Genomic DNA, 24,722 nt, shown 5'->3' with positions numbered 1-24,722 from the left:
GAACTTGTACACCTTAATCGGCTGATTAATGGCGTATGCTCCCTCCAATTTCGACCCCTGATGGAGTTGTTGCAATTAATCGGAGTTTTCCAACTTTTCCTATTTTTGCGGCAGCCCAAACTATCATCAAAATCGATTTTTGTTAAAATAATGTGAGTCACTTCTATATCGATTTTCATTGTTTCTGTTTGCAGAATCTATGTGGATAGAGCTATCATTTAGTTACAAAATAATATTTTTTTCTTATCTCATAGAAATACCTGACACGTTAATACTAAACTTCGTTAAAACAGCTGCTAAGTCCATTAGATTACTTTTTGCCCTTACTTTGAAGAAAGGAAACTTCAATTTTTTAAGTTTGTGACTTCCCTCAGGAGCAACCTCTACTTTTAATTATGTATTTGAAAGCATATTGTCCTGCTAAAATACATTAAATATGAATATTTCTTAATTTAGGCTAAGTTTAAGAGTATTAAAACTGAAAATTTGAAAATATGCGTTGATTATAGCCTGTATTTTGTTAAAACACACCAAAGAAAATTAGAAGTTAATGAAAGCTCAATAAAGATGTTTATGAATGAAATTTACGTCATAACATCAGTTTGAGTCGAGAAGTTATGTGTAATACTTTCGAAAATGGTAAGCATATTGTGGTTCTAGTTTTCAATTCATCTTTACATTTCCTTATGTATATTAAAAGCCGGTTCTTTAATGGCGTAACATAACGGAAAAATAGTACCTATATAAAATGAGGTAATATTAAGGACTGCGTTAAAAGAGGAAATGTAATTATGTCAATTTACGAAGCTATCGTGAAATTTAGAATGTTTTGTGTTTGTATGTTTCGAGCTTAATATTCTTTTTCATCAGTGAGGTTATATGAGATCTCGCTCGTCTGGAAGATGAGAATAGTTACTTACCACTTATTCACAGTGAATCAATATGAATAAGTGCCTGGCAATCCTTAGCTATTTCGCCAGGTATGTGCTAATCTTCACGGTAATAAGATTTGATAAATCCGCAATGAAAATATTGTGTCAAACAACATCAAATCAAATTGTAACCAAGGGTAAAAATGGATCTCAAAAGGTTGGGGAACGCATGATGTTATGCCGTCCCCTGTGTCTATCTTTGCCCACTAGATTTTTTTGGAAGTGGAGGGACACCATAGATATTTTTGGAAGTGGGGGATCACGTTCCTCGTGTTTTCCCTCACTTTTAATCCTGGTTGTAACAAACGACTCGCCATCGTTTCAGGGTAGCTTTCGCAAAAAGACTTTAATGAAAGGAGGTGTGTGTGTCTTTATTTTTTTGGATGTTGAATTGCTATCTTTCTTTTTGTAATAGTCCATTGAAGTATTTTTCTTTTAAATAGACGAGATTTTAATCATTCAATTTTACTAATTTCTTTTTCTGGCTTATTTAAGAGTTCCTTGCTTTAAAAATATTCAATGTAATATTGTTTGTTTTAGTTTTTATTTATATTTAAATTGCATAATACCATAGTTAAATTTCGCTTAGAATACATTTAAAGATCTCAAGAAGAAATAGTCAGTAAAATTAACAGGCTAAAATTCTTTTATTTCAAAAAATTAAAACAATGTTTTCTCATATAAATTAATGGGCTGAATAACCATTATGGTGCAAGTTATCAACATTCTTAAGAGGTACTCTTGTTTATTGGGATTTAAAGAAGCTACAATTAAATAATACATAATTATTTAGCTCGACTTTTCTATGAACGCACAGCTTCATTAGTTGCTAGTAAATAAATTTCCTACTTCGCAAGGTCAAGTAGTTTCCTTACTCTATGATTAAAAAAAAAAAAAAAAAAAAAAAAAAAGCTTGGGTCATGGAAGTTGTTACTAAAACAACAAAAACAAATACCTGCCTCAAACAAATACCATCCTCTCATAATAACCATAAAAAAGTCGGTTCTGTATCGAAAGGTGTTTGAAGTCCTCTGGACAATAAAATGACAGCTCAGACAAGAGTGTGCTTTTTCTTTTTGTAAAGTTTGTTTCATTCTTCCTTTACAATTCTGCACATGGAATGAGTTTCCTTTTTTTTTTTACTCTAAAGCAAATGAGTCTACGCGAGTGTTAAGTGAGCGCGGGCTCGCACTCAATTTAACTCGCGCTCACTTCTCTCAACTGAGCTTGCACTCACTCGGGCTCGCGATCACTTCTCTGAACTGGGCTCGCGTTCATTCGCACTCGCGCTCATTTCTCTTAAGGTTCCTGTGAACTCCCCCTTGTCCGAGCACTTCTCCTTTTCGCCACCAGATGCTCACTTTTTCATTTAGCAATCACTGCTGGCACCTCTACTGGGAAGAACTGAAAGATCGTACCGCTCAGTTTTAATGTGTCCAGGATATCCACACTTGAAGTGCGCGGGGAGAGGAATCCAACAGTTTTTTTTTTCTTTTTCGTGCACCTGCAGTCAGTCAGAGTCTATTTTTACAAGCCGTATTGTTCAGCCGCAGGGCAAAACCTCAACCATTGATGAGCAACATAAATCTTTTCTTTTTGCAGGTAGGAATAGAGTTTTTGTACGAAAAACGGGAATTAGGTTGCAGAGAACGTCATTCGCTTCGCGTTGACAAATTTTCTTTCGTCCGTTTATCACATGAAACTCTTTTCTTTTTTTTTTTTTTTTTAGATTATTACCAGAATATGAGATAAAAAAAAACTAAATGGTTCTTTGTATACAGAAGACAAACAAACAATACTAATATCTTCTTACATATCAGTATTATATGATTTTTTTCTGAAGTGTATGATGCATGAAAAATGGACAGAATGAATTTTGACTTTTCTATTTGTCCCTATCCTTCTGAGTAGAGAGAGTGCTGTGGCGCAACTAAAGAACGTGCAGGGCCCGCAACATTGAGAGGCCCAGAACAGAAAGAAGCCCATTTCAGTTTCGAAGTTAAACTTTATAATGTTAAGATGTTAAAAATTATATGATGTTCCAACTATATCTCATTTTTACCTATGAGGACGGTAACACCTGAGCGATTATTTAGTAAATTAAATGCCAACAAAACTTTTACTGACCAGCGAAAACATTATGACCACTCGCTACTTTTTGAACGAAATCATCGGGCTGAAATAAGAGCTACAAGGCATAACACAACCGCGCGCCAAACACGACAAGAATCTCACTCGATTAGTCAGTGTGGTGCTTGTGCCTTGAATGGGGAAGGACGACGATATATCAGGGCGACTAAATGCTGGGAGCTTCATTTCGGAAACAACGCAACTTGTCGAGTTTTCGCGATCTGCCGTGCTTATGTATTTCAAAGATGGGAAAAGGACAGTGAAACCAGCATCGAACCAAACAACAAAAAGTGGGACGACCATACCTCATTAAAAATATCGGATGTCGTAGACTCTCGAAGTTGGTACAGCAGAATAGACGAAAACTATAGCCCATAATAATAATAATAATAATAATAATAATAATAATAATAATAATAATAATAATAATGTGCTGGCTAGATAGAACATAGAGTCAAAACTGTTCTCTGTAAATGACTGTTCTCTCTCCACGTGACTCATGAATGTGGAAAGAGGGGGTCCGTTTAACATTTTTGCGGGTAGACCCATTCGTCCTTATTTACGCTACTGAGAGAATGTAAGGTAAAATAATAACAATATATATATATAAACTCCTGGCGCAACAGTCCCATGTGATCTGAGTCTGCAGCGGGCTTATGTTAGTGGTAAGCAGCTAACACCCAACTACACCCAACGTTGCCGGCTGTCTAGATTGAAGTCCGCTATCTTTTAGTTTCCCAACTTTTCTCTCGATATTTGGTCAACACAGAAATGTTTGAGTGTCACACCGGGAATTAAACCCTGGACGATGCACACCGTATCACTTTCGCTAATCATTTGGTAAAATTCAGGTTAGGGTGGTACTGAATTATTTTTGGAATATGCCATTTTTCATAAGGTAAAGTTCAAAAGTATTGTGACATAATTAAAAAGCTCATTATCAACCACGTATTCTTGCCTCTAATATCTCTAAAAGTTTTCGAGTTATGTGTCAAAAATGGTTGAAACACTTGAAGTTAGTTTAGTAACTTGAAGAAGATAGTGGACTTATACATACATGATTAGAATTGCTCCAATTTTTATTTTTATTCTTCTTTCTCGTAAAGAAATACAAAATCATAATTTCAACCATTTTGATACATTTTTCATAATTTGAAGCGCGAACAGCCGGTTTTGTTTCCTTACGTTTTGAACATGGGATTTATGTTCTCCTTGTCACTTATCGTGAAAGTCATATAATGACATGGGTCCCAAAGCTAGAATATATTATGCGACAGAGGTAATGACAATTTTTGTCATTTCATCTCTCAAGATCTGTTAAATTTGGCATTTATTGAATGATATCGGTTTTATAATACGAATAAATTTTTCGCAATAAGGTGCGTATAGTGGTCGTAAGAAATGACAAAAGCTACCACTGACCTTTATAAATTGACTCATGCTTTTTCGATCATGGTATTCCCCTTAAATTTTGTAAAGGGCAGTATCATTTTAATTATCTTAACCTAATTTCCTAAAGCATCTCATTCATACGCTAAAAAAGATTTTTTTTTTATGTATAAGAATTCAGGGAATGCAAATTTATTCAAAATTCCTTTACAATTAAATTCGCTTAAACAGATATTCCTTCGAGATTTCTGTATTTTGAAAACAAATTCACGATTTCAGTTGTTTGTATTTACTTGTTTCCATGTTTTTTTTTATATCAATGCTGTATGATCAGTTCCCAGAATTATTTTAGTTCCCCGGTAAATCCATTTATAAAAAGCTCTAAATACTGCTACAATTTTAATGTGGTTTCAGGAGAATCTGCATATCTCATCCTTTTGTTACTCTCTATATATTCATCTACTACGTAAACAAACATCAGTGAAAGAAAGAGGCTGAGAGCTAACATGTGCTCCGTGAGAAACGTTGTCATTCCTTTCACTGATATATCGAGAGAGTCTAGTGTTGCCACGAGATGAAACGAGACAAGACGAGACTTCTGGCTATGTCGTCTCGTCTAGAAAAGATGTGCCCGTCTCGTCTCGTATCGAATGGTTCTGTCTCGTCTCGTGGCAACACTAGAAAGGTTGAGGCCCACAAAATGAGCTGTTATACCAAGTGGTTAAAATTACAACTTTTAACCAAGTTTGGTTAACAGAGTACAACACACAACACATTCTTCCAGCAACGACTGCTTAGTTTCGACTGAACCCGTAATTACTTCGATAGGAACATTTGTTAATACCGTCAGTACAGTCGAAAGGCAAGATTTCGCCATTTATTTTTATATCCTTTTTTCAGAACCCCTGGCGCCACTTCAACAAATAAGGAGGCCTATGTAACTTTTCCATTTAAAAAATGATTTATCTTCGAATAGCATCATAAAAGGATGAAAAGGATGAGTTTTATTGTCAAATCAGAATCTTTTCAAATCTCAGTATCGAGAAAGGCTTGGTTCGGAACGAGAAAGACCATGAAACAATAGTTAATTACTGATAAAATTGCCACTTCTACGTGTACTTGTACTTCTATAACAGGATTTTTATACGTAGATATCTCCACCAGCCCCTGGAATAAAATCTTCTGAAACACTGATCTCACTAAACGCTTTACATTGTATTTGAATCTGGAGCACTATCACAAAATAATTAAACTTGAATAGATTGAAAAATGGAAGTGAAAGCTGTTTGTAAGAATCATTTTTAAAAAATGCTTTAGGTATTCCCTGTTCTTTGTAGGATTTGAAACAATGAATAATTTGGATCATTTGAAATAATAAAAGATGGTATACATTTCGAAGGCAAATAATTTATTCCGAGTTAATAAATTTTTAAGCAAATTCAGAAACTGTGTTTGTATTTTTCGAGACACGAGACGAGACATTTCACGAAACGTTTTGTATTGTATAGTGTCTCGCTTCAAAGAGTCCTATCTCGTCTCGTTGCAACACTAAGAGAGTCTTATGCATTCTCTTTCCAAGAAAGAGCTAGAAACTTGAAAAGCGCATTCAGTCAATTGTTATCATAGAATATACTATGGGCATAGCCACTGATGTGTAGAAGGTGACACAGGCGGAATTTGTTTTTGGTGAGTTGGAGCCGTGGGGCTCTGTTATTTGGATTGGAAACATTGGTTTAAAAATATAAAAATATTTTACATTTAGCATACATACATACATACACACACACACACATATTATATATATATATATATATATATATATATATATATATATACGTACACACACACATACACGTACATGTGTGTTACATATATACTTTAATTAATGTGTGGACCTAAGGACAAGATCCCGTTCGCCTGCCCAAAAACTGCCTCTGGGAGGTGGGTTGGAAGCGCACCCCTGAAACATAGAATTATCCTAATCGTAACCTTCTGAGATAGACTACCCCGAGGAATAAGTAAATAAATAAATAAATAAAAATAGTTTTTTAATGTTTATCTTCTGTATACGAGTAACTGAAAAATTTTAGTGTCTCAACAATGAGAGCCGTATACAGGTGATCCAGCGTTCCTGGCGGAACTTCCCTAGTTGCGGACAAAATTTCACACTATAACCTCTTTCGGCTCTCCCCCCCACGGTAGTTTTAAGAATTTTTATCTATTATCTACTCCCTTGGAGTAACTCTTGCTCTGTATTTTCAGGGGCTTGCAACCGTCAGAATGAATATCTTGGCTGCTTTCTCAGCTACCCATTCAGCATGCAATAGATACATGCAATAATAATCAAATCCCACACAAGCTACTCTACCCATCAAATATTTTAACATGGAAAGTTCTTTTACGCAACGTATTTCGTTTGTTTAAAATGGTATAGACCTAAATACAACTTTTTTTTTTTTTTTTTTTTTTAATGTTCTTCTGGAGATTCGATAACGAGATCGTTCACATCAAAAAATGAGAGAATTAGTCCTCTGACAATCTGGTAGAAATACAACATGCCATATATACATTACTGTGATTACATTGCTATTTATTCAATGATTATTTTGCTTAGAGCTTTCTTACTCTCTAGGGTACTCTTCAAGAATATACGATTACTCTTCACTTATGTCGCGAAAAAATATTCAGCTTGCAAATTTATTTCGAGAATTTCTCATTCCCTAATACATGTTTGTTCTCTCAATTTGTACGTAGAACCGACAAACTTACACAGAATCTCAACAGAGTTCAAATGTGAGGTGTCTGCTGTGAAATACAGGTCACTTATATGGGAGGGGCTTTTAGAGTGTAATTCTAGGAACGCTGTAGGGGGCCATCCCGCTCCACGTGAGACAAAAAAAAAAAAAAAAAAAAAAAAGAAATATGGCGACACACAACTAATTCACACTGGTTACAAAGCAGGCACAACAAAGTTCTGAATGAAATATGTTTATTTTTTTGCACTATTCCATTTTCCGAAAAATAACAATTACCGATGACTTGTTAGCCCCTCCGCCACAGCCACCATGAAAACAAATTCAATTGGAATTTGGCCAGCTCGTTTGATCACGAATAATTATCGTTTGATCCCAACGCATAATGACGTATTACACACAATTTGGCTAGGGTTTGTTAGCCCTTGATAATCGACATGTACCATTCCATAGATATTTCAATCGTAAATAGGTAAGCAAAGTTTCGTTAGTTTCTGGTAGAAAGTATGACAGATAAAGTTGATTGTTTATTTAACAATGGTGACCTCTAACAATGAAACTAACAAGAACAACTGAAATCGAGAAGTACACCTTGTCTCAAAAAGGTTGAGCGCATTCTTTATTGGTGTTTTGAGGCAAAAATTTTCAAAGTCCAACTTCGGGTATCTTCGGGAAATAGTAAACCAGGTTCGAACCTCCAAGCCAGCCTTTGTAATCGGGAAAAAGTTTGCAGATGTGTTTTTCTTCTTTTAAATATAATAAGACTTGTTATCAAGTGTTGAAAAAAAGCAACATTGATTGAAATACTTAATGACACAATATTTCGAAACGTTGTATTAATGTCACCACATGCTTGTTTGTCATTTAGCTCTCCATACGTAATGGAACATTTAGATATGTAAACGAATCTTTTCATATGTAAAAGAGTGCTCAAAGTTAAGACATAGAACATAATTATCGCCTAAGTACTAAAATAATAGTCAAAGTAGAACAAAAACAGCGTTTCTAGTGGGTATGAATGTCATAATTTTCTTGAGAACCGTTATACATCGCTAAAAGTACCTTAGCAGAAGTCCTTGTGTTAGCTCACTGGTAAGCTGTTGGATTTCAAATCATAAGGTTGTGAGTTCGAATCCCTTCTGGGTCGATGCTCTTTTAAAATTATATTTTCCGCAATGCATGAAAAATTATATAAAATAATGACATTAAATACATCAGTTGTATATATATAACATAATCATTGCAGAATGTAGTAATTATTATGTTTAAAATATAACATCTGAAATAGGTAGGTGTCCGCAGTAGGTCTGTATTATATATATGAGAATGTTAAATACAAGTTAAGAAACTCGTTCACTAGCAATAAATAAATCATGTAGTGTATTTATTTGCAGCTATTTGTCATATAGAGGGTAATTCTCAACATTCATAATACAGCATGTCATTTATGTTCTTGAAAACTTATTCGATGCATAAACCGAAGGTTTAAACAGAGAATCCAAAGTCGCAACGCTCGCAAGAAATTCATGAACCCCAAAGGTCACGTGAGCAGACTGGAATTGTCCTTATGAAGCACGCCACAGCAGAAAGTCTTTACATAGATTTTCAATTCAATTCCTGATATATGCTTTTGCAATGTGGAAGTGGTGATGCCTTTAGTCGCTCTCTCTCGCTCGCTCGCTCACTCTCTATTTCTACAGAATATAAAAGTGGATGGATGTGTATGTTTCAACATAATTCTGATATATCTAGCGCAATTATAACTATATTTCTTACAGTCTGGAAAAGAGTACTGTCGGGATACATATCAAAAATGCTAGAAACTGGTCGATATTAGTATCGAATCCATAACTTCGTGGTCGCTTAGGTGAATAGTTCTACTTTCAATTCAAGTCCAATTAAGTTCCCATTAGCACCCAGGGTGGTTACGTAGCGACATAAAAATATCGAAATCAACCGATATTAGAATCGAATCGTAAATTTTCAGCGCCGCTAACAGTGCCGCATTTCCCATTAGTCCACATTAGTCCACATTTCACATTAGTCCCATTGCCTAGAGGGCAATATAATTGCAGAGTGCAAAGTTTAAAACTTGAATAATATTTTAATTTTTTCCGTATGAAAAAGTTAAAAATCAAGAGCAAATATACTATTTCATGAACAATCCTCTTTTACTGTTCTAATATGTATAATAATAGCGTAAGAAATCTAAAAATAATTCAGAACACGTTTCACATTTGTTATTTTTTGTTACGTAGTTCTAGCTGTAGCATGTAGTGAGTGGTATTTAAATGTAATAAATTCACTAATTAAGCATATTCGAATTAAGTTAGGGATGAAGGGGCGGAGAAATATGTAGTTATTGGGGCGCCGAGAGCAAAAGTGCGTAGAGGCGCCGAGCTTTTAAATGCAACACTGGTCGCTAAATTAATAGGTAGAAATTTTAATGTCATTTAAGACCAAATTTAGTCCTAACGGTGGCAGTATCCGTTTGCTCTCCTAGGAGAAATGAAAGGGGCTGACATCAAAATTATATATATATATATATATATATATATATATATATATATATATAAAGAACGACATTAGTGTCGAATCCATAATTTTCGAGGTGGATTAGATAAAGAGTGGCACTCCAGGTACTTAATGATATAGAAAATTAGTTTTTCTTTCTTTTTTTACGTTGGTCTACTTTTCCTTGATTTGAGACTTTCAAATTTCATCCTATTTTCTACTGAAATGTGTCTGTAAGGCAACAAAGAAATAATTATATATGATAAATTTAAATTCATTTTAATTCGGAAATTGAGAAACACTTTGCCATTATATATCGTAAAGGTCAGATCCACCAGCATAGTAACAGAGAGGTGCTTGAGCCATTGACGGTAGAAATTCAAACTCCGGTAAGTGATAATTTCACAGTCTTGTTTTATTACAAGTGTAGCCTCTTTAGTCAACGGAGAAGAGGACGTGGATCATGGGTCAGAGTTGATGTCGATGGGTCGGAGTTGGTCGCAATGGTTCAGAGTGGTTCATAGTTGGTGGTGGGTCAGAGTAGATCACGATGGATGATGGGTCAGAGTGGGCCAATGGGTCATTTGGGTGGTGGGTGATACTGGATCATGGTGGGTCGTGAATCAAATTTTCATTGACCCACACCATCTCTGGTTAAAATTGTACTAAAGATAAGAGGCACCGAAGATGCATGTCGGCTATTATGCTCAAATTTTGCACATAGATAGTACCCCACCAGAAAGCAATAAATCTGAAACGGTTCACGGTATCACCTCCTAGAACTCGAGATGTAGGGGTTTGTCTGATTGGCTAAATTAAGACGTCAATGATTTATCCATCAACAAGCAAGCTTTTTATGATCGTTTCCGTGGGGAAATCAGAAGAACACGTGCCTAGTAATCGTAATATTGATAGTTCGCGTCCACCCCGGGGTATTTGTTTTGTGTTTTTTTGACTCACCTAAATATAAACAAATCACACATATAGGCATTTTAACATATTTTGGGAGAGTAATTTTGTGGTTCGTTGTCGTTTCATCGCGTCTCTGCCGCTGGTAGTAAAGTTTTCAAAATGGAACTGGGGCCACCGCGGTTTGTTGCTGCGGGGCCACCAATTTTTGGCGAGAGGTCAATAGTTGACCATCTGTAGTCCACCGACGCTTAGAGCTTAGGGTAATGAACGATGTCTTTGCCTTGTAGACGTCATGACTACCGACGTCGGCAGTCAACTAGCTTTTAGTATTCCTTTACTAACCATCTATCGTTCATGTTTATACACGGTGTTGTAATAGTAATAATAATAATAATAATTATTATTATTATTATTATTATTATTATTAATATTATTTGTAGTAATAGTAGTATAATTGATAATAGAATAATTATATTGTCTATGTATTGTCTAGGTAGGACTACACACAGGATTTGGCTCGTTTTAGTTTGACTCGACTCTAATCCGAGTCGAGTTGGAGGATATTTTTCGCGCCGAGTCCTAGAGTAGACCTCAAAGATGTCTGTTTCGAGTCGAGTCAAATTTGAAAGGAGAGTCGCTCGTGCCCATCCCTACTAATGAGAGCTTAATCGGAGTTAAGCGAAATCGAAAATCACACTATTTATCTAAGCGACCCCGAAAACTATGAATTCGACACTAATACCGATCATTTTCTAGCAATCTTTTATATGTATCCCCCTCCCATTCACCATAGGTAACCCGACAGCACTCTTTTTCAGACTATAAGAAATTTGGTTAAAATTACTCTAGGCCAGTGGTTCTCAATCTAATTCCTATCACGATCCCCTTTTATCACATCCTCTTGCCAGCGACCCTTTTATAGTTTGTGTTTTATAATAAGCTTGTGTGGGATTTTTAACATACCTATTTCTATAATAGTAGAATCCATTTCTTGTTTATAGTGAACAGTGCCGTGGCATGGAAAATCAGCGCTCGGGGCGAGAGTATACGACGATATCTCCGTACATATGAGTGAGGTCGACAGACTAGCTGCGAAGCACCACCATTGTTGGCACGAAGCTCAATAAAATTTTCAAAAGTAAACTCTGCCTTTTCTTGATTTTGAGCACATTTTATTACGTTTTTCCTTCAATTTTATACATGTGCAAATGCACTTTCCTATAGGGATGCACGCGAGACGCGAGAAGTCTCGTCTCGTCTCGCATTTGCGATACGAGACACGAGACGAGAGTGAAAATTTGATGCGAGACGCGAGATCGAGACTAAACCATGCGAGACGAGACGCTAGACGATACTCGGTTAAGTCTTGCACGAGAAGTCTCGCGAGACTTCTCGCAGTCTCGCAACATTTATGAATTACATTTAATTGTATATTTAGTAATTTTACATTTATTGAGTTTTCTAAGTTGAGCGTTAATGCCTCCAGGAACAAAAAAGTGATTGGGGCAATAGACATTTTATGAGATTTATTATTAATCAAGGTTAATTTTCAGAATTAAAGCCTTCTTTAGTTTCTAAAAAAGAAAAGCTTTGTAAATTGGAAATTTATTACAGCATCGATTTAGGACTTTATTTTGCGACACAAACATATACACGCGGGCGCGCACGAATACATGAACTTCTATTTTTGGTCTGAAAAGCGAATAAGACTCCCTATTGCTGCGAAATATGATATTTCTGTTGTTTCTGTCTTTTTCACATTACTACTAGCGATTAATGTTGGGGGATGGCGGGGAAATCCCCTCTCGTCAAAGTTTATCCCCGGCCCGGCTCGCAGAAATAACATGATATTTTTACATGGAATAAGTATTTTCTTTCTATATATTTATCAAAAACATCCCCCTCTAGTTCGGAAGTTTAATTCAAATACTGGTTTGGCAGGATGTCCCTATAGGTTTCGTGGGAGATGGTAGGAATGGCCCTATATCTGTCAGTAATTTTATTTTCTAGATCTGGCAGTATAAGTTGAAAGCGAAAGTTGATAAAATGCGATAATCCAACATTGCTACAAGCCCGAACGAACCAAAAGAATTGGGTCGTATTGTGTTGTGAGGAGTTCTTTTGTTGTGTACAAGCGCTTTTGGTGGTATAAAAACATCTTTATACTGTTAAATCACCCTTCAAGGAAACGACCAAAACGTGTAAATGTTGATAGTGGCGACGATATTTTAGAAGAGGCAAATATTGCTGGAGACCTCTAAGCTGGAAAACAATGTTGGATCCAGCAACAATTTATGCTGGTTTTGCTGTAAATTATGCTATTAATTTGACGAAAATTAATGGTCCAGCGATCAAATTCCACCACAATTTTTCTTTTAATTTGGAGCGGAGGGGACACAAGTTCGAATACCATATTGAACTCTAGGTTCCGTCTCCTTAGGATGTTAAGAACATTCATCCCATGGAAAGCAATGGCAAACCACCATTCACCTTGCCAAGGGACTTTTAGGTCAAATACCTGCCTTCGGACAGAATATCACATCATCATTCATTAACAGCCATAGAATAACACATTGCAAAATTTTGACCTAGAATATATGCGAGACCATGCAAGAAAGTCTCGCGCGAGACGCGAGATGAGACTCAAAATTTTATGCGAGACGCGAGACAAGACTTCAAATTTGCGAGACGAGACCAACGCTTGAGGTTGCGAGACGAGACGAGACTTTTCCATTTCTCGTCTCGTCTTGTCTGGTGTGCATCTTTACTTTCCTAACATGAGTAACACACTTCCTACGAAATTTGTGACCCCTTTTTTCGGCGCCCGGCATTGACAGTGGATACAGTAACAGTACTATCTATATTCTCAACGACGAAAGTGCTGGTTCAAGATGGATGTTAAACTCCTTCTTTGAAGAGGCCATTAACGTATGTGATCTAAGCCCACAACTTCTTAACCAAATAATAGAATGATCATGCTACAAGTCTTTGCAACTGGTTTTCTGTAACAAAGACTTGGACAAGTTCTGCCTGATGAGGAGAGAAGAATATCCTGGTCTGGTATCTGCTGCTTTAAAAGTAATAATTCCATTTGCTACATCGTACTTGTGCGAAAGTTTTTTTTTCATGGTAAACATTAAAACAAAGACAAGAAATCGCTTATCAGTTGAAAATGGCTTCATAATGTTCGTCACGAAGATTGAACCGGGCATTGCTGCACTAGTGAAATTACACCATGCTTAGGTATCTCATTAGGTTTCAATTTTAATTGTATTTCAATGTGCAGGTTTTGTTCCATGTGTATTTTTCTAGTATTTCTATATACAGTTCTCATTAGTATCATATCATACGTCTTTCATTTAAATTCATGTTTAAACAACTCTGCACCCTTTGACAATGTTCAGTAGACTTATTTTTTATTGTTCTGTACAGTATGTATAAAAAATAAAAGTATGCCTATCAAAACAAAATTCAAAATAATTTCCGGTATTAGATTCTAACTATATTTATCTCTTCCGCTTATCTTCGCGACCGCCTAGGGGCCACGACTCCCAGGTTGAGAAACCCTGCTCTAGGCATACATGAGTTATGTTGGAACATACATACATACACTTTTATATGTATAAATGCAGATAAGAGAGAGTTGAGAGAGAGCGATTAAGGTATTACCGCTCTCAATCTCTTCACTTTACTTTTGCGATTCGTGAGTTTCTTACGTGACAGTTTGGGGCTAGCTAGTTTTTTGTCTTGAACCACGATCCGATTTTCGATATGCTCTACCTAAATGCTGTAATGCGAATATTGAGAAGTTACCTGCGTATGAAAATAGCTGCAAATAAATACATTACATAACTTATTTATTGCTATTACACGATTTTCTTAATTTGTATTTAATATTCACATATAACATACCGACGTTCTGTCAATACCTCAAATGTTATATTTTAAAGATAAGAATTGCTTATGTCGTGAAATGATATGAATATATATATTCAACTGATATATACAACTGATGAATTGTAATGTAACTATTTTACATAATTTTCATGCATTGAGGAAAGTAGAATATCATAAAAGAATCTCACCTGAACGGGTATCGAACTCACGATTTAAACGCTCGGGGGTGTACCACTGAGCTAACATGACCGCTTTTCGGAAGCTGCTTCTGAAATATAACTGAGCTCATACGTAAATTATTTTTTTCGTATGGAAATCACAATGACGAAACGAGAGTGTGAATATATAGTTTCGAAATATTGTATCATTAACTATTTCAATCAACTTTACTTTTTTTCTACACCTAATACCATTTCAACATGTCTTATTATATTTAACAGAAGGAAAAACATATCTGTACATTTTATCCCGATTGCTAAGGTTGGCTTGGAGGTTCGAACCAGCAGCTTTAGTTTACTGTTTTCAGAAGATACCCGAAGTTGGACTTCGAAAGTGTTCGTCTCAATACAGCTATCGTCATATCGCTCAATCTGTTTGGTATATGGTATATGTTTTTATACGTGTAAAGTCAGTATAACAATTCATTCTTTAAACAGCTTTTCGTATGTATTAATACTCCTTTATAAAAACTGTTTTTAATATTATTATTACGGCGCACCATTTTCAGATTTCTTTCGCGAGTCGTTGACCAAGTCGTTCCCCACAATAGGCGTGTCGTGCAATTAACCAATAACGCGTCAGGTACTAGCTTTTACCTATTGCTTCCTGCTCACAGCTCAGAACATTGGTAAATATGGATAGACGTACAGCAGTAATTACTTTATGGGAGTTGGAAGGCTATTCTGCAACTGCAGCTAGCAGGCGAGTAGGTGTCCCGGCCTCTACAGGAAAGCGATGGATTCGGAAATATGGTCCTACACGTCAAACTGGTAATTTACGATCTTCTGGTTGTCCGCATGTGTCAACCGAAGCCAAAGATGCGAGATTAGTAAACAAAGCCCGGCTAGACCCACTAAGGACGTCTAGACAGCTAAGGGAAGCTTCTCTTTTTCCTGGTAGTAAGCATACAGCTCTGCGAAAGATTCGTCATGCCGGGTTACGTGGCTGTGTTGCTGCCATGAAGGAAAAACTCTCAGACGACCACAAAATTTACCGTCTCGCGTTTGCACAGGCGAATGTGGGTCGCAATTGGGAAAACGTAGTTTTCTCAGATGAATCCATATTCACAACATCAAATGAGGGACGCCGTTTTGTGTATCGCCCGAGAGGCACCCGATATGACCCTGGATGTGTTGCTGCTTGAAATCGCAGTGGCCATGTATCTATTTCATGTTGGGGTTGGATTTTCAGGCGCGGAGCAGAACAGCTTCACAGAATTGAAGGACACCTGGACAGTGCTCAGTACTTAGATATTATGAGTAATATCATGGTGCCACCTGTACGAGTATTTGAGTCTGATGGTGTAATTCAGTTCCAGCAAGACCAGTCGCCAATACATACTTCCCGTGTGGTTCAGGAATGGTTCGCAGAGCAGCCTGAGATTGATTTAATTGACTGGCCGCCTCGTGGAGCAGACCTCACTCTCGTGGAAAATATGTGGGCAGAAGTGAAGAGTACTCTAAGGGATAGTTGGCCTGAGGCAGATCCACCAGAACCCAAGATGACCTGTGGCATCTTGTTTCCGAAGCATAGCTGGAGGTAGGGGAAGGAGATAAATTTGTCACCCATTTAATATATTCCATGCCCAGAAGAATAGGGCGTGTAATAAATTCAGAAGGGTGATTTTTTTTTTATTCTAGTGTTTGTTTTAAATTGATAACATAGATGTAATATTTTATGTAAGACTCCTGTAATTGGGATTCTCTTGTTGGAGTCAGCGGATTTAAATAAATAAAATAAGTGTTGGACACAATATTAATGTCCCCGCCTTAACTCCCGAAAACAGTCCTTTTCATGGCTACCTAAACGCTTCTGAAAATATTTCTAGAAGTAAACCACTCCTTGAATCCGATTTCTGTGCAATTCTACTAACAAAAAAAAAAAGATAATTCTCTGCAGGCTTTGAACTCAAGACGATCTCATTAACAAGCCCGTACTCTACCAGTGAGCTAACATGAACACGCAAATCCAACCTGAAGAAACACGACTTTCAATTTCCGGTATTCCATTACACTGATGGTCATATACTTTGCAAATGTTGTATTCAACTTGGGATATTCCGCAACACATAAACAAAGCGAAAGAGAGAGAGAGAGAGAGAAAGAGAGAGAGAGAGAGAGAGAAATGAATATACAAAAACATATTCAACGTATTTGAATGAGACTCTAAGTAACGATATTCCGTTCTAAAGAGAATTTGTGTTTCTTCCCGTGACGTTAAGGGGATCGGGAAAAATTATGTGTCTTGAAGCAGGATCCGACTTTGGATACTCTGTTTACACACTTTCTATATTCGTAGGAATATACTGTATTTCACGAATGTAAAGGACATGCTGTATTGAGAATATTGAGAAGTTACATCTGTATGACAAATAGCTGCAAATAAATACACTACATAATTTATTTATTGCTATTAAACGATTTTCCTAACTTGCATTTAACATTCTCATATATAATACCGACCTACTGTGAAAATTATCTCAGATTTTATATTTTAAACATAATAATTACTACATTCTGCAATGATTATGTTATATATATACAACTGATATATTTTAATGTAATTATTTTATATAATTTTTCATGCATTGCGGAAAATATAATTTTTAAAAAAGGCATTGACCCACATAAGATTCGAACTCATAACCTTATGATTTAAGGTCCGACAACTTACCAATGAGCTAACACAAGAACTTTTGCTAAGGTACTTTTAGCGATGTATAAATATTCTTAAGACAATTATGACATTCATATCCACTACAAACGCTGTTTCTGTTCTACTTTGACTTTTATTTTAGTACTCAGGTGATAATTATATTCTATGTATTAACTTTGAGCATTCTTTTACATATGGAAAGATTCGTTTACGTATCTAAATATTCCATCACGTATGGAGAGCTAAATGACAAACAAACATTTGCTGACATTAATACAAAGTTTCGAAATATTGTATCATTAAATATTTCAATCAATGTTGCTTTTTTTCTACACTTGGTAACAAGTCTTATTATATTTAAAAGAAGAAAAACACATCTGCAAACTTTTTCCCGATTGCAAAGGCTGGCTTGGAGGTTCGAACCTGGTTTACTATTTCCCGAAGATACCCGAAGTTGGACTTTGAAAATTTTTGCCTCAAAACACCAATAAAGAATGCGCTCAACCTTTTTGAGACAAGGTGTACCATTTCACAGATATCTCAGTGGTAATCCGATAGGTGTGCCAAGTTTGGTCAGTTTCTGGTACAAAATATAGCAAAGTTGATTCTTTGTTTAACGATGGTGACCTTCAACAATGAAACTAACAATATGTGAAATCAACACGTACTATTTCCTAGACATTTCAATCTTAAATGGGTGTGCAAAGTTTGGTTAGTTTGTGGTAGAAAGTATGTACGATAAAGTTGATTGTTTATTTAACAAAGGAGAAATCCAATGATTGTTTATTTAAAAATGGTGATATTCAACAATGAAATTAAAACAATATGTGAAATCGACACGTACCATTCCATAGATATTTCAATCTTAAATGGGTGTGCAAAGTTTGGCCAGTTTCTGGTAAAAAATATGGCTGATAAAGATGATTGTTTATTTAATAATGGTTTCCTCTAACAATAAAACTAACAACAATATGTGAAATCGACACGTACTATTCCATAGACATCTTAATCGTAAATGAAAGTGCCAAGTTCGGTTAGTTTGTGGTAGAAAGTATGGCAGGTAAAGTTGTTTGTTTATTTAACAATTTAGAAATCCATCGATTGTGTATTTAACAATGGTGGTCTTCAGCAGCAACGAAACTAACAACAATACATGAAATCGACACGTAGCATTCCCTAGATATTTAAAACATAAATTTGTGTGCAAATTTTGGTCAGTTTCTGATAGAACGTATGGCAGACAAAGTTGATTGTTTATTTAACAATGGTAGCCTATAACAATGAAACACAACAATATGTGAAATCGGCAGGTACCATTCCCTAGATATTTCAGTTGTAATCCGATGGGTGTGCAAAGTTTGGTCAGTTGGTGGCAGAAAGTGTGGCAGATAAAGTTGATTGTATATTTAACAATGGTGGCTTCTAACAATGAAACTAACAACAATACGTGAAATCGACCCATACCGTTCCATAGATATCTTAATCTTAAATGAGTCTGCAAATTTTGGTTAGGTTGTTGTAGAAATTGTGGCAGTAAAACTTGATTGTTTATTTAACAATGGTGGCCTTCAACAGTGAAACTAACAATAATATGTGAAATAGACACGTACCATTCCCTAGATATTTCAATTGTTCATGAGTGTGCGAAGTTTGGTTAGTTTGTGGTAGAAAGTATGGCAGATAAAGTTGATCGTTTATTTGACAATGTAGAAATTCAACGATTGTGTATTTAACAATGGTAGTCTTCAACAATGAAACTAACAACAATATGACAAATCGATACATATCTTTCCCTAGATATTTCAATCTTAAATGGGTGTGCAAGAGTTGGTCAGTTTCTGGTAGAACGTATGGCAGATACAGTCGATTGTTTATTTAACAATGGTGGCCTCTACAATGAAACTATCAACAATAAGTGAAATCGACACGTACTGTTCCATAGATATCTCAATCGTAAATGAGTGCCCCAAATTTGATTAGTTTGTGGTAGAAAGAGTGTAAGATAAAATTGATTGTTTATGTAACAATTTAGAAATCCAACGATTTTTTATTTAACAATGGTGGCCTTTAACAATGAAAGAACAACAATATGTGAAATCGACACATACCATTCCATAGATATCTCAATCAGTCATGAGTGTGCAAAGTTTGCTTAGTTTGTGGTAGAAAGTATGGCAGATAAAGTTGATCGTTTATTTAACAATGGAAAAGTACAACGAATGTTTATTTAACAATGGTGATCTTCAACAATGAAACTAACAACAATATTAGAAAACGATACATATCTTTCCCTAGATATTTCAATCTTAAATGTGTGTGCAAGGTTTGGCCAGTTTCTGGTAGGAAGTATGGCAGATAGAGTTGATTGTTCATTTAACAATGGCGGCCTCTAACAATGAAAGTAACAACAATAGGTGAAATCGACACGTACTATTCCCTAGATATCTCAATTGTAAATGAGTGTGCCAAGCGTGGTTAGTTTGTGATAGAAAGTATGGCAGATAAAGTTGATTGTTTATTTAACAATGGAGAAATCCAACGATTGTTTATTTAACAATGGGGGCCTCTAACAATGAAACTAATAACAATATGTGAAATCGACACGTACCATTCCCTAGATTTTGTAACATCCATTAACCCGATTATATCTGTTTTTGCTTAATTTTTGAATTGTTTATTTTATTTTTGATTGTTTTAATTTTATTAGTTGTATATGTTAACATTGGTGACGGTGGCGCCATCTATCGTTTTAGACACAAACTATTTGGACGTTATGAATAACCTTAACTGGGCTCGCACTCACTTCTCTCGATTTGTATTCGCGCTCATTAATCTCAAGTGGGCTCGTGCTCACTTATTTCATTGGAACTCGGGCTCACTCGGGCTCGCGCTCAATTATTTCGTTGGGGGCTCGGGCTCGCGCTCAATTATTGAGCCCGAGCCCGGTTAAGCGTGAGTGCCGAGCTCACGAGCGTCGGGCTTGCGAGTTTGGACACGTATGTGGTAGAGTATTGTGGATAGTCGTTGTCTTGAGACGCAAAATTAACAAAAACCACTTTTCGTTATCTGTTTCCATTTTCTTCTATGGCGATAAACGTTGAAACCGGAAATGACTAGTTTTAATCACTTTTGATTTCAGTAGAGTTAATGAAGATGATGATACCTATCCTTGGAACGCTGAATCGATTGCAAAAACCCGCATTTCGATATTTCTTACTGTTTTTGCTCTGATACCTCTCGACAGATGGACGGACAAAGCCGTTCTATAAGACTTCCAACACTTATGTATAACATAGTTTGGAGGCCTAAAATAATGGCTTCATAGCACATTTACATAGAAAGATAAGTGAGACCTCCTTCGTGGCTAATCGGATAGCGTACGCGCCTTTGGCGTGGGAGACCCGGGTTCGATTCCTGGCGGGAGTTCATGTGATTCTGATTCCACGTTAATCAGTAGGTCCCGTCTCTATAGCCTCGCAGCTGAAAGGGACGTTGCACTCAAAATCAACTCAAAAAGATAAGTGAATTATGTGAAACACCTGATTTCCATCACGTCACTGCATTAACTCCGTAAAGTCTCATGATTTAAAGCAATGACAATTTTCTGTCTTCTTGCAAACTTTAGGAAGCATAATTTCTGAACCTATGCTGAATTTCTGACAAATACACTGGGCATCCTGCTCCACGGTTTTCTAAAAGTTCTGGAACTTGCGAGGCGAAATTCTCCACTTCTTGGAAATCAAAGAACAAAACATCAGCGTGGTGACGGATTCCTTGTGGTTACGAGATCTTTCTTTCATGGTTCATACATATATTACGAAATATTTGTCAGATTTGAATTTGAAACTGCAAGGAAAACACATAATTATTACGAACATTAATGATCAGTAAAAGCATTAGTACAGAAGTTACTGTTCTAGAAGAATCAGTTAAGAAGCGAACTTGGTACACTTCCTAACTTATGCTAAGTACAAAATTAGGTTCAAAGGGGCTTCAGCGCTTGAAGATTGAATTCGGAGAAACGTTTCGCGATATCAGATATATCAAAGATGAGCTCTCTCTGCTTTCTACCCATTTTCAACCAACGTTGATAAGTACGTAATAGAAATTCAGTGGAATTCAACTTTAAACCAAACATTCAGTGAAGTTAGTTAGAACATCCCTGAATTTTACCAATACTTCCCTGTGCAGTTCCAAGAAACTCGCAAAATTACATTGCACGTATTTCCAAGTTCGGTAGTATGTATCGCTGTGAACAATTCTCCTCACTTACGAAAAGGAACAAATCCTCAAAGAAATCCAGATTAACAGACATTCATCTGGCCTCTGTTCTAAAAATTGCTAGTGTGAGCAGTATGTCTCCAAATATTGGAAAGATAGTTACAGAAAAAAAAAAAAAAAAAAAAAAAAAAAAAAAAAAAAAAACTGCCAGGTGTTTAAAACGTAAGAATAACTATCCATCTACTACCCGGACACCCTTAAGATCTTTCTCTTTTTCTTTATGAAAAAAATGTTAAGTAGGGTGTTATGTATTTATTTAGCATTTGAACACAATATTAAGTATATTTTTTTTTCCTTGCGGCCCGTGCTATTCTACAATGATGACTATTTGGCCCACCTAAAATGCTGAATTTGATATGCCTGCCTGTTTAGTCGCGCAGTAATTTTAAGTATTTCCTTTCTCCCTTTCTTTCCTTCTTTCAAGTATACATTTTACGTTATTATACATACGAATATATTAAGGTTGGATGTTATGAACATTCCATTAAATTTTCCACTTGCTATCACTGCTGTTGAGTCTGATCGTATAGGATCCAAACAGAATACAATGTCATATATTCAAAAGAAAATCTTACCTATGTTTGTGGGCTTGTGTGTGTACAGTAACTGAATAGCCCAATATTCCAAACGTGCTATGAGCTGAACAAGATACGTTGTATCCTAACTGTTCTTCTGTTCTCAACGTGTTGAATAAAGGTTCTTCCATTTTTTGCTACAGCGAAACAGAAGAAACGTCGTAATTAGTGTCTCAACAAAACGGTAAAACATTTAAAACATAACAAGAGAACAAAAAGCGAGGTTTCGTATAAAATAAAGGAATAATCGCTGCAGTAACCAAAGTTAAAATAACTGAACAAATTACTGATGCAAATACTTTTCATTTCGGACACGAAATTTTGCTGTGTTGGAATCTGAAGCTGTTGACTTACTCTTAGCACTACAACCTAAAAAATTCTGCTCCTCCTTCCAATACTGTATATGTATGTCCTTAGAAACAACAATAAAAACTTAAACACTAAAAACAATACTGTCTATTTTTCTTGAAGTGTTTCATCAGATAGGGAAGGAAAGGGATAAGGAAAACAAAGGAGAAAAATTAAGGAACAGAGAAGCAGTTAGGAAGCGTGCAGGCATTTTGGAATTTCAGGATTCCCTTGTTCAAACCCCTCCAAAGATATATGCACAATATGCTTATTAGAATAACTAAAGGATCTGTTGTTTACACGTAAGATGTGCGAGGTGGTGAATACTGAGGATGCATTTACAGTTCCTGGCTGTTGATATCAGTATAGTCGATGATTTTTGTTGTATGTCAGGCGAAGTAGAACGGAAGCAACTCTGTGGTGTGCAGAATGCAATTTTGTGTTATTTAGTGGATTCTATGATTACACTTACAAGAGGCATTGCTACAAATGATTATGTGGATATTTTATGAGATCATGTGCATTCTATTATCCAGATATTGTATCTGATTAGTGACGCAATTTTACAATATAGGAATGCAAATTGAATATAGGAATTTGCATTCACATTGTTGGCGCTGTTGAGACTTGGTTTCATGGACATCTCTCCTGGCTCGTCCAATCTCTAGACCTCCATCATTGAATACCTATGATCAGTTCTTGAGCTCACTCCAGTGGCCCAGCGTAGTGTAGTTTCTAACGCTCATAGCTTCGGTGCGAGCGTTCCCGGGTTCGATCCCAAGTGGGAGCACTCGGTCGGAAGAGTAAAAACTTTTTCAGGTCAGCCATTCTGAGTGAGGTTTCGTTGGGTTTTCTTCGTTCACACCAGGAAATTGCCGGGATGGTACCTATCATAATGGTCTCAGGCCGCTTCCAGCTTTTCTCATTAACTCTCCCCCCACCCTCAATTATCCGGGTAGTGTGATCGCCGATTGATGCCATCTCTCATATGTGACAGGTTAACATGGTCATAAATGCGAATCTAATTTCTAATCGTAATTCTAATCAAGCTCACTCTGAAGCAGATATTGTTCCTTATTCTCGCTGAGAGCGGCACTGAATAGAAAAAATGAAAAAAAAAAGTCTTAGTTCTTTTTCTCTTAACTCTCTGTACACCAAAGGGATTGTGCACAACATTGTATACCAAGGGAGGGTTTAAAAACGTACACCATTTAAATTGTTACTTTCTTTCCGAAAAAAAGTAATATTCTACTATATATATCGTACTAAACATAAATAAGATAACTAAATACTATGATTCGAGCGAGCATTAAATATGTAACCATATTTTGATATATAGCTGGCTAGTTCTTGCTCAGTATCACTTTCAGATTACTAATATGCCATATTTGCTTAAAACACAATTAACCTAGGAAAGGCCGCTATCTTCGGAAGGATGGACATGAAACATCTTTCCAATAATTTCTAATCTGTGAAACCAGTAGAAAGTAGACAACATTCTACACTCCTAATCATTTACTGAAACATTGTCGCCTAGTTATAGGATTCTGGTTGAGCCCACTTACAATGCACAAAATATTCCTAGTGATATTTTTGAAATATGTGATTAAAAAAAAAAAAAATATCAGGCTTCTAACATGGGGAGTAACAGTTTAGGAAAGATAAACTCAACTTTTGCAAACCTAAATCGAATTCTTAGCTTATGAATTTGAACATGGATCATTCAGCATACATCCGGAGAGAATTGGGATGATCATAAATCTACCGAAGTCTAAGAATAGGAGAAGGATTAACCGTATTTGTGCTATTTCGATTATTTCCCGAAATATGTCAAGGATTATGCAGAAATTGTGGTACCGTTTCATCATTTACGTTCTATTAAAATGAAATTTCAATAGGGATGAAACTGAGGGCAAAGCGTACAAAAACATTGAACAGATACTTACAGATTACTAGTTGTAATGCCGTTCTCTGTAAGTGGAGAATAAGTTTATGAAAGTATTTGAACCCCTTCATCCCGTAAGATACGCATTCCAATAAAAAAAAGAAAATCCTGTAAGATGATATATTTTTGAACTCCCTACCCACTTGGGACGCGCCAATAAATCAAACTGACA

General features: G+C 36.1%; 1 protein-coding gene and 1 long non-coding RNA gene across 5 annotated transcripts in view; one reads left to right on the top strand and one right to left on the bottom strand.

Moving 5' to 3' along the window:
- Positions 1 to 24,722, bottom strand: part of LOC145680382 (nardilysin-like) — a 339,063-nt gene that overhangs the window by 21,953 nt on the left and 292,388 nt on the right. For all 4 annotated transcript variants that reach the window (XM_081750817.1, XM_081750819.1, XM_081750820.1 and 1 more), the window contains one exon: positions 22,258 to 22,394. In XM_081750817.1, coding sequence (XP_081606943.1) covers positions 22,258 to 22,394 — 137 coding nt within the window. The remainder of the gene's footprint in view (positions 1 to 22,257; positions 22,395 to 24,722) is intronic.
- The window catches only part of LOC145680383 (uncharacterized), a 302,756-nt gene that overhangs the window by 85,795 nt on the left and 192,239 nt on the right, over positions 1 to 24,722 (top strand). The gene's annotated exons all lie outside the window — the stretch shown is intronic.

This window comes from Thermobia domestica, chromosome 3, assembly GCF_964235325.1.
Source record: "Thermobia domestica chromosome 3, izTheDome1.hap1.1, whole genome shotgun sequence".
NCBI classification, from domain to species: domain Eukaryota; kingdom Metazoa; phylum Arthropoda; class Insecta; order Zygentoma; family Lepismatidae; genus Thermobia; species Thermobia domestica.
Note: the sequence above shows the minus strand (reverse complement) of the source record. Positions and strands in the feature narration are given on the sequence as shown.